General features: G+C 39.4%; 1 protein-coding gene across 1 annotated transcript; it reads right to left on the bottom strand.

The window, feature by feature from the left end:
* Positions 1–2,816: 2,816 nt before the first annotated feature.
* Positions 2,817–11,419, bottom strand: LOC107568281 (UBAP1-MVB12-associated (UMA)-domain containing protein 1-like). The gene is made up of 4 exons (XM_016254214.1): positions 11,368–11,419; positions 11,264–11,272; positions 11,024–11,109; positions 2,817–4,072 (listed from the first exon to the last, which is right to left on the bottom strand). Exons 1-4 carry the CDS (start codon positions 11,417–11,419, stop codon positions 3,794–3,796), a joined length of 426 nt encoding a protein of 141 aa, XP_016109700.1. The 3' UTR covers positions 2,817–3,793.
* Positions 11,420–11,700: the final 281 nt, after the last annotated feature.

The following is an 11,700-nucleotide window of genomic DNA, read 5'->3' on the forward strand; positions in this document are numbered from 1 at the left end:
TATATATATATATATATATATATATATATCTATATATATATATATATATATATATATATATATATCATGCATATGCGTTTCTGTTATAATAACGGTTTTAAGTGAAGAATTGATGTTGTTCTGTACAGTCCGTCATAAACAGCCTGACCCAATTAAACGACTCCAGCCGCAGCGTATGTGAAGATGTTTCAATGAATGACAGTAAGACGAAGCAGGATTCGGGCCTGTTGTTTACCTCTAAGGACAGGTGAATGAGGGCAGCGCTCGGGTGAGCTCCTGTGCTCCGGAGGAGAGCGCCTCTGCCGCGGGATCAGCCGACCGTCCAGCGAGCCGCTTCCTGCCGGACTGGCGAGCGTCGGGCTGCCGGGACTGGAGCTGCTGTGCTGGGCTGATGCTGTCGGTTCTGTGTTGCTTCCGACTGAGATGGAGCAGCAGCAGGAGGAGGAGGAGGAGGAGGACGCGGGAGGGCGGGTCGGGCTGTGCTGCTGATTTCCACGCAGGAGCTGGTAGGGCACCGTTGCGCGAATGGGCTGCAACCGGCTCGTGTTGCCGGCGGAGGAGGAGGATGCTGCTGCTGCTGCTGCTGAGGAAGAGGAGGAGGAGGAGGAGGAGGAGGTGCTGATGGGGGACCCGTCATTGCTGCGCCTGACCCGAGCTGTGTGCACAGGTGATGCTGACATGACTGAACCTAACTATGTGGTAGTTTTACTGCAAAATACGCGAATAAATTCCTCCCCAGGCATTCATTAGCTAAACTTAAGTCATGAATTAAACTTCTTGAGATGCACAGTCTTTCAACAGTTAAAATGTTGGTGTAGTGCGCAGCTTCAGCTTGTAGGTTAGTGCGCTGAACGTGTAGCAATTACAGCAAAGTTGTGGTCCTTTAGTCATGCAGATGATTGGCTGACGCTAACTAGTCTTTAAAATGTGTCAGGAGTTTATCCGAGTCTAGAAACCTAAAAAAGTTGACGCTGAAGAAATGTTGCCCGGACTGTCGTGTGTCTCAGCGCCCCTCTTTGCCTGGTGTTACTCCAAATGACAGGCACTTCGGCGGCGCAGTCTCTGAGACGCGGGGGCGGGGGCGGGGGCGTCCGGCGCTCTTACGGCCTCTGATTGGTGCATCGCATGATCGAACTAAAACATGATTGGTCTGGCGAAAATGATGGACTCGGAAAGAGCCAACTGACTCATTGTGGTTTAGAACGTTTGGGATTCAGCCTTGCTATTGGTTGGGATTGTAAACTGACGGACTAATCTGAAGGTAAAAACATTAGTACTAGATAGATAACACCGATGGTCAGTGTAACGGACTTTACTGTATGCAATGGAAAGAGCATGAGCTATTTGGGCTATTTGTCACAAATATTGTATATTTCAAACTATAATGTTTTAAGTAAAAAAAAAACAAAACAAGGAATAGTACAAATGTGTGTTTCTCTATCAGTGGTTTTTATTTGTTGGTTTCAACAACCTAGAAACATATTTTTTTCAAACCGCTGTTGGGCAAACAAGTGAACCACACTGACATGCATTCAGACAAGGGTCAATTTACAATTTGAACTCAAGCTGTCGGGATAAAAATGTCAGGTCGGGGCAAGTTGTCACACGTCTTAAATTTAGATTTTGATCATTTGGTTAACTTTTACATTTTGGCTTTTTATCTACTCCGTGGGAAATCTGTGATAGATCCTTGGATGTGCTAAATCATATTTACAAGATATAAATATACACAAAACTGCAACAACAAAACAACGTTATCAAAGAAGGTTTTAATGAAACATCATCATATTACATTGCACTCGTGCTCAGAATTGAGCATAAACATCATGCGGGATCAGAATCAATAATGAATTCTGTTCCAGATATGAATCGATAAAGAATCCAACAAAGGAGTTAAGGTGATGGCATAATATTTAACTGAAGAAGTGGCATTAAATGATTTTACAGACATTTTTATAGAGCAAACAGACACAGCACAATGCAAACGTTGACTACTTCTGTACAGTGTTTTGAAAAGGATAGGTCAGTGACCGAGATACATTAGGAGGACGCTCAGATGAAATAACCATGTCGGAAAGACAGACAAATCAAAACAAAGACTAATAAAATATATATTTTTTAATAAACAAAAGTGAGATTTGAGTGGCATCAAGTAAATAAATGAATCTGCTATCAAGTACAAAGGGTGTAAAGGAAACACGGCTAAACTCCTAAGTGCATTGTGTAAATAGCAGCATGCACTAAGATAAACCCCATCCATTAACTGAAATTCAGATGAAAGAAACAAACAAAACAAACCCAGCTCAACAACCGTGTGGACTATTCAAACAGAACAGTAAATCCTACTAAAACCCACGTGCATGTTTTTGCAATCCAACTTTGTTCAGAATACATATCTGCCTCCCGAAATCTGGTGTGTTATGTTTAGGCAGAACTTCAAAACTCCATGCATTAAAACCAAACACCAGTTGAGGTATGCATATTCACACCAACAAAAGAAAAAGAAAAAAGCACACTTTTACAAAGCTATATAATATTGGCTTATTTATAATGAGCACTGCAATGTCCGTCTCGTGATTTTAAGTGCAATCCTTTCATAAGTAACTTAAAATGATGCGTGTAAAAATACTTCATATACCAGCTTAATATGCAGAGACAACTACAAGTAAGCTATATTCTAGAGCAGGGGTGTCAAACTCAATACCTAGAGGGCCGAAGTCCTGCAGAACTTAGATTCAACCCTAATTAAACACACCTGATCCAACTAATCAAGTCCTTCAGGCTTATTCGAAAACTACATGGTATGTGTGTTGGAGCAGGGCTGGAACAAAACTCTGCAGGGCTCCGGCCTTCCAGGAATTGAGTTTGACACCCCTGCTCTAGACTGATTCCCCTGAAAAGTGCAAGCACTACGTCAATATTACGACATTGTTCTGTTGAGCATCCCCACCACCCTGGCACAGCAACACTGACTCAACCAATAGCAACAGTTTAGAGCGGGACTATCTGTTTGACTGACCAATAGCAGACCGGGGAGTGTTTTTGCTTTGCCTTTAAGGTTTATAGGTACTAAATATAGAGTTACAGTAAACAGTGGACTAGCCAAAAGCCCCTTATGATTGCCATTTTTAAAATATAATTTGTATATTAATTAAATACTTCTATTACAGAATTATTTCTTTTAGATATGTTTAAAGTTCACTGAGAGATAGATTAATATAAAATAATTTTCCTGTGTATCATGACTACCTTTTATTCATCTGATCTGCAAGCAAATGTCTTAAAACCGATTCCATAAATTACAGCGAGTTTGTGCAGAAGTAGGAAGGAACTGAACAAGGCCAACACAGACAGCCCAGTGTGACTACTAAGAAACATAGCAGTTTCAAAACAACCCTATTTCAGTTCAGCATATCATCTTATGCTACAGGACCCCACAGAGTCAAAATGCGAAATTACAGATTTTACACCCGTAACAATTTGAACTACATTTGAAAAACGTAAAGCCGCAGGTCATCTTATAAATACTCATCTACTGCGTTAAAACAAGGCAGTAACACTCATCTCACAATCAAGTGCAAGATCCTGAGAGATTGTAAACCATCTTGATGCTAACCTATTTAAACTAAAAGGACAATATGTTCATTTGAGCCCAACACCATTTAGTCAGTGACTGATTTCCGTCAGCTAAACTAGATCTTCATTTATTTAAGAGTCAAACGGTTAGAGAATCTTGACAAGCAAAGGCTCATAGTTCACCACGTGTTTAGTGATATAACTGATGGGCAAAGAGTCACGGCTCACAAAGCACAGAGTTCTCCAAGGTGAAGTCATAACGAAAGTTGGCTAGTTTGTCATTTATGTCGTGAGGCAAGGTGATATCTGTTACAAAGGGCAGGCCCGCCTGCATGGCCAGGATGTGTGGTGCTAAAGTGAAAGGTATGTCTCCTAGAAGCTCAGGGAGGGCCGGGGTGGCGTCTACAGCGTGTGTTTCTGAGGACATCTTGGCAGACGTGGGCTCGGAGGAAGGCTGAGCCGTCTCTGTAATTCCTCTCTTCCCGGCACTGGATGGCTGAACAAAAAGAAAGAGAATCTGCAATGAAAACTGAGAAACCGGATCTGTTGGAGAGCAGCACTGTTATTATATTCATCACTGCCTGTGTGACTCAACTATTGTGCCACTTACCAAATTGCCACTGTGAGCAAGTGTTTAGCTCTTTAAATCCTCATTAATGCTGGTTAAATTCAGATTTTACTCATTTTCATCAAGGCTGGGTGATATGATATGCCCGATACCAGTTTCTTTAGGACTGTTATTAGTTAGACTGACTGCATGAATAAGTAAATGAGTTTTATGATCTATGAAATCTGGCTCATATCAGTACCCCTAAAAAAGAACAAAGCCTGCAGCCGCAGATATGAGAAATCTGGTCTTGTTTGAGGTGGATGAGGATTCATTACAGCCCTGAAACATCACGATGAAGGAAGTCACATGCTGTACCACAACTAGAGCTGAACTTCACACTTTAACACAACTAATCATGCACACGTGTGTTGAGCACTTAGATAATAACTGTTTGTAAATTGGAGTGAATAATTTTTTTAATGAATGTAAACAATTCTCATTCACCTACATTACCGTTTAAAAGTCAATACAACTTTTTAAAATAAATTAATACTAGCAAGGATGCATTAAATTGATCAAAGGTGACAGTAAAGACTTTTATAATGTTACAAAAGATTTCTATTTCAAATAAATGCTGTTCTTTTAAACTTCGTTCATCAAAAAATCTTGAATAAAATTCATCATGCTCAGACTGTTTTCATTGATAATAACAATAAATGTTACTTGAGCAGCAGATCAGCATATTATACTGATTTCTGAAGGATCATGTGACTCTGAAGACTGGAGTAATGATGCTGAAAATTCAGTTTTGATCACAGCAATAAATTACAATTTAAAATATAATAAAATAGAAAACCGTTATTTTATGTTGTAATAATATTGCACAATGTTACTGTTTTTTTTAATTTTCTGGCTACATAAATACAGCCTCGGTGATCATTAGACACTTCTTTCAATAAATAAATAGCTTACCGACCCCAAACTTTTCAACAGCAGTGTAGACTGTAAAATGTACAATAGTTTAGGTGTAGTGGGATATTAAGCAGCTCAAAAACACTAATAAGAGACATTGTCATTTCTGTGCATTATTAATTGAGATCAAATATGACACTAAATGCACAAAAAGATGTTAGTTGTCAGTGATTAAATGAGCAAAGCTTTCCATTCATATCTGGGACCTGAGCTGGTGTGTCTGGTGCAGGTAAACAGAATCTGGTTGTCAGTTGTGGAGGTGGTTTTTCACCCTTACCTTTCCTGTTTGTCTTATATGAATGCCAAACACATGTCAGACAGGGAATAATAATCTGTTAATGTCAGTTCCTTACTGAAACATGAGACTGGTATAGCACATAGAGGGAGAAGCAAAGCCAAATGATTAACTGAACTGAATGAAGTGGAACTCTGAACTTCCATATAATGAAAGTGGAGGTGATTGAAAGCCGTCAAGCCCCAAGGCTAAAAAGCAGAAAAATCCAGTCCATACGAGTTGTGCACTATATATTCCAAGTGGTTTGAAACCATATGATGTGTGTGACAGACTAAACTTTGATTCATTCAAAATTGAATCTTCTCCTTGAAATTCCTGGTCTGGTACGGAAAAAAATAGTTCAGACATTCTGTATAAAAACTGCTTTTGTCTTTCAAGGAAAAAGTAAATCATACCAGTTTTGAAAGACAGCTTCTCAAACAAGAAACCTGATTTTGTACATTGGGAATTGATTGGATCGTCGGATCAGTGTTGTTTGCTGATTGCTGCGATGGTTTCATGTGAGTGACAGGTTGCTGGAGGGACTATTGTTTCGCTTAATTTCATTGTGACTTTAACATTAAAGCACTGTGTGCAGTTTTTGTGGCCAATGTACCTGTAATTCAGGAACTATGTGACCTCTTTGGAACTCGCCCAAGTAATTCTTTGGAAACTCACATCTAACTGCAAATTGCCAGGCCTTTTTTTTACAGCTGTTTTTTTTTTCATGTGGTTTGTCCATTATTTTGTCCACCTGTAAAACACACTTTTCCCATTCACAAGTCAACTCCAATAATTCCAGGCTTTTGGGTTTTGCGAAAGCCCCTCTTATTCAAAGAGAAAGAGTGAGACTGAATGTCTTTCATTAGCCATATGTCTCCAGGCAGTGCTGTGGAACAGATTGCTGAATGGCAGCTGCATATGTTGGCACTGTTCAGTCCTGCCATCTGGCACCTGTCACACACCCGCTCGGCCAGCGCAACTCGAGGGGCTCTTTCTCTCTCTTCAGTGCTGTTGCGCGTCCAGCATACAGCATATGGAAATCACGCCGGCCCGCTAACACAGATTACTCTATGAGAGATTCTTAAGATTGAATTACTCTGCTCAGGATCGGTCTAAGTAAGGTCACTCGATATACGCAGCTCAAAGCAAAGAATGTTTGGATGTTATTATTCGCCAGGTCAAAATTATAAGTTTGATCTTAGAAAAGTACAGCACATCTCTTCTCACAAACATGCACATCATTAGCTATGTTTCCATCCAAAGTTGTGAATTTAACTTGCAACAGACGAGAAGCAATAACAATCGCTGGCATGTTATCTTGCATTTGGATGCCATCATCTGAGACAGTTATGGGAGGTGATTATACCAAATAATTTTGATGATGGACTTTGGCTCAAAATGATTAAAATAGCATGAGACGGTGTGCGATGAGATCGCTGCACTGGTTAGTTCAGTTATCCAATCACATGATCTGTTGAGGCAAAGTCACGTGACTTTTTTGATGCACACTAAGGAATTAATTCGGTAATTTTGTTTCCATAGCAGTTTATGCGCATGTCTTCTTATCGGATTCAGACTCAACTGAGCACATAATCTTAATGCCTATTTTTTGAATTTATGCACATCTTGGCATTTTCATCCAGCGTTTTTTATGCGATATCCAAAAATCCTAAAAAAGGGTGGATGGAAACATAACTATTCAGTCTTTATGCAGATTTTTCCAAATAACAACATCCTTATATTGAACATCTATTAAAAATGACAATACAAAAACAACCATAAAGGTGCTGTCAAATTCAAATTCACAGAATAATGATAAATGTGATCGCACGCTGAACGTTATCTATATGATTCCGACTTATGATATGGACTACATTATTCACTGATAATCTTCCCCTCCAGTGAACTGTTAACTTGTGAACCTCCATGACTGGATCAATGAGTACTTTAGTTATTTGAGTTCAATCTTTTGAGTCGGTACTTTCTTACAGCTTTTCCACCGGGGCTGGTGCCACAGCCTTTTCCCCAGTGGAAAAGCAGTATCAGTGAACCAGCTGATCCGGTTCACAAATCACACTGAAGGATTCTCATGGACTCAACCGACTCACAGCAGTTCCAACAATAGGACTGGGTATCGAGTTCGATACGTTTTAGGCACCGACAGAATTGCCTCGATACCATCAAGTATCAAAAAATGTCTTGTTGTTCGGTACCAAATTTCGATACCTAAGGGGTTAACCTCATTAAAGTCAGTGAGCCAATAGCATGTTGTATGTGCCTAAATCAGCGATTAGCTCTGGCGAGGCATCAAGGAAAACACGTGTTACGTGACCATTTATTCACACTTGCTACATAAGACAATTTATACAATTTATACTATGCTTTTACTCAAAACTCACTTAAAACCATCACTGAGTGTTTTAGTTTTAGTGCAATCTAATGAGAGCTTTGGTCATATAATGTTGCAGAAATATGTTATTTGCAGCCTTTTATATCAAGCTAATCGCTACACATGCTTAGCCTGATCCGGTTCACAAATCACACTGAAGGATTCTCATGGACTCAACCGACTCACAGCAGTTCCAACAATAGGACTGGGTATCGAGTTCGATACGTTTTAGGCACCGACAGAATTGCCTCGATACCATCAAGTATCAAAAAATGTCTTGTTGTTCGGTACCAAATTTCGATACCTAAGGGGTTAACCTCATTAAAGTCAGTGAGCCAATAGCATGTTGTATGTGCCTAAATCAGCGATTAGCTCTGGCGAGGCATCAAGGAAAACACGTGTTACGTGACCATTTATTCACACTTGCTACATAAGACAATTTATACAATTTATACTATGCTTTTACTCAAAACTCATCTGAGTGTTTTAGTTTTAGTGCAATCTAATGAGAGCTTTGGTCATATAATGTTGCAGAAATATGTTATTTGCAGCCTTTTATATCAAGCTAATCGCTACACATGCTTAGTATTTCTCATGTGAACACACTGTATTGTTATGAAAATAGGCAGAATCTCATGAAAATCACATACAAATCATGTACTGTCGTAATTGCATGTTTATTAGCGTCATGTTTCATCCCTATAAATGTTTTTCTGGAAGTGTAACGCACGCTCGTCGTCGGAGACAGGCGGGGTTATGAACGTGTAATATGAGTCACATATGAGCAGCGAATGAGCTTCCTCTGAGTCAGAACAGCGATCGCGTAAGAGAAAACACAGGCAGACAGTGCTAGAAACAGCTAATGCTCACCAGATCGCGCAAGTCAGTGGAAAGTGAATAGAAATGATGATTCTGTCTAAGTTATGCATTTTAAAGCGAAAACGCACTAGTGTAAACGTAGCCTAGGGACATTAGTCCTGAGGTCATCATCAGTGAAGAGAGGGCTGGTCTGTCTCCTGAAAAAGCGGACATGCTGAGTGATTTAAAGATCTTAAGTATGTAGCAGTGAGCCTCACATACTGACTTAAAACTGTTCAATTAACACTGACAACGATTTGAACTTTATTAACACTGTTTGTACTGATTTATTGTGTTGGTTAAATTTAGTTCCTTTGTGCAGTGGCTCAGGAGATCAGTCTTTGAGTCTGTAAAAACCTCAACAAAATGAAAAAAAATATTTGTATGAGGTAATGTGTAATGTAATCTTGTAAAAATGGATTTCATAAAATTGGTATCGAAAAAATATCTTTCAGGAACCGGTATCGAATTCAAGGTATCGAAAATTTTTGAATAATACCCAGCCCTATCCAGCACACTCTCAAGGCGATTCATAACTATTTTAAATTTTGGTCAATTGGTGGCCAATTCGAATGAATTTATATACTTTTATACAATCTGCTTATGCCACACAAAGTTAGGAACTTCATGTTTACAAATGTGAACGAATCACATCGAATTAATTCATTCAAAATCGCCACCTTGTAAAATGGTTTTCTCATGAGATCATGTTGGTAGTTCTCACATTAATAGCTCACTGGTTGAGAAGATTATAACTGAATAATGACTTAAATTTCAGTCTGTGAGTTTCACAATTCTTTAGACATTGCTATCTGCTTAGGATAATATATATCAAAATGTATATCAAATAATTGTAAATGTTTGCCATTTGTTGTCGTACTATCATTAGGCATTAGGTAGGGGTGCTCCGATTGATCGGCTACCGATCACTATCGGCCGATAATCATGTTGGGACGTTTGATCGGCAGTCTTTAAAAAGGCCGATCTCAAGCTGTTGACGCTGCCGTCTCATCGTTTTAGTCTCTGTCCGGCACGGGTAATATAATTATAATGCTGAAGGTGAGGTACTCACCTTCAAATTTCTTCATTAAATAACTTATAAAGTAATTTGAAAACCTTGTGTGAGATGTAATTTCACAAACAACGTGAGTGAATCACCGCGCGTGCGCTCTCTCTTTCTCTCTCAAAATACGCAAATGGCTTGAAATCACCACACATCGCGTCTGTCTATAAGAGAGTTTACACAGGAATTGTCACTTGCACAATCGAGGCAGTGTCACATCGTCACTAAAGTTTATAAATTGCATTACTTTTAAATTCTTACCAGTGTTTAACCACCGTGCGCTCATGCCCACTCGCAGCGCACACACATAACGCCAGGTTCACATTACTCCGTTTGCAGTGGGTATGTGGTGTGTATTTTTTCCGTGCTCATGTTAACGGATTAATAAAGCGTGCACACTGCAGACGGTTGCGGTCCAGCAGTGCGTTCCAGTAGCAGTGCGTCTACAGCAGTGCAGAGATGGTTTCCAACCATCTCTGCACTGCTGAATTAAAGTAACAGTGCATTGTTTGCAGTAAATATGAACATGGATTGACACGGAAATGTAGTAATTACACCATAAATGCATATTATTAAAGTCTACTGTGTTTCACAGTCAACATGTGGCTTTTTGGCTAGGTTTAAAGGGAAAGAGCACTTTTAGATAAACAAGGCAAAAATAGATGGCACTCGTGGAGGTAGGAAAACAAAGTTCTTTATGAACCGCAGGATTGGTTGATTTAAAGATTTAAATGCAAAAGAAAAGGCAGTAGAGCTGACTATTTCTGTCAATGGTAAGTTTGTGATAACGTAAGAAAAGTAGTTTAAATGTTTTGTCACTTGCTTGAACAACTTAATATATAAATCTAGAAGTAAATGCAAAAGTAAAAAGCATTGAATAATGTGTTGCTTATATTTATTGTTTAAACATGTCTGCGAAAGACTGTATTACTGTACTGTGTAAAAAAAGAATTGCAATGCTGAAAAAGCATTTTCAGTGACAATGTTTGGATTTGAAATCAAAATAATGGATAAATGTTGTGTTTGTGGTAAACAGTCACGGATCAGCAGCAGACTCCTGTGTGAAAGCTGCTTCTCCTCTCACAAGAGTCACCGAAGAGGGGAATTCCCCCCCATTTTCAAAAATGAAATTCAGGCCCTGAATAAATGTCTAAAAATCCTGATTGGAGTATCACTATAAATGGGTATAAAATTATAAAAAAAAAGGCTTTAAAAAGATCTGTATCGGTGATCGGTATCGGCAGATACTGCTTTCTGTGATCAACCTCAAAAATCCTGATCGGAGCACCCCTAGTATTAGGTAGCATTATTAGATCACTCTATGTGAAACAAACTCACCTTAGATGGTTGTACTATTACATTTGTTGTGGGCTGCTCAGTGTTCATGGACTGAATCTTCTGTCGCTGCTCCTCAACAGTTTCACCTGAAAATCAAAAAATACATAAATAAAATAAAAAGAGTGAATAGTTTTAAAATCAATCAGAGAAGAAAGGCACGTTATTCAGCACAGAGCGAGTCCCAAAGCCAATCACGGACACTTCACGGCAACAGCTTGATTTTCAACAAGAATAACTGACTTTCCTTCGCTGCCAAGACATTAATGTGGATTAACTGCACTTAACAGGGTACTTTTCTGATTACATTAACAGATTATGAAGCATTAGTCCATCTGGGTACTTACAGCCACAATCAGCGATGTTACCTGACAGAAACCTGCAACACCTTGGAATCATAACCAGACACTAACAGAACGCTGCCTGATATATGACATCTCTTCCCTGTGTGGAGCTGCAGATGGTGTAATTCCTTCTTGAAAATGAAACCCAGCCTCTTCCTGTTGCTCTCTGTGAGAATCACAGAGCTGAATGTCTTGGGGAGCGTTTGCTCACCTCTGGGGCCTTCACACACACAAACACCACGGCTCCTCCCTGTTATTACCAACACTTCACAAATAAGTCCCTCTGAGATGCTGTCCATTGTTTATGTTCTGGGAAAAAGCTTGTTTGGCGTGCGT

The sequence above is a fragment of the Sinocyclocheilus grahami genome, unplaced genomic scaffold (genome assembly GCF_001515645.1).
Source record: "Sinocyclocheilus grahami isolate Dianchi unplaced genomic scaffold, SAMN03320097.WGS_v1.1 scaffold1231.1, whole genome shotgun sequence".
NCBI classification, from domain to species: Eukaryota; Metazoa; Chordata; class Actinopteri; order Cypriniformes; family Cyprinidae; genus Sinocyclocheilus; species Sinocyclocheilus grahami.

Excerpts from the sequence above, each read along its gene's own strand:
- LOC107568281 (XM_016254214.1), bottom strand. The coding sequence starts at position 11,419 with ATGATTCCAAGGTGTTGCAGGTTTCTGTCAGGTAACATCGCTGATTGT. Across the intron at positions 4,073-11,023 it reads TAATAGTACAACCATCTAAG|CCATCCAGTGCCGGGAAGAG; the intron begins GTGAGTTTGTTT and ends CTTTTTGTTCAG.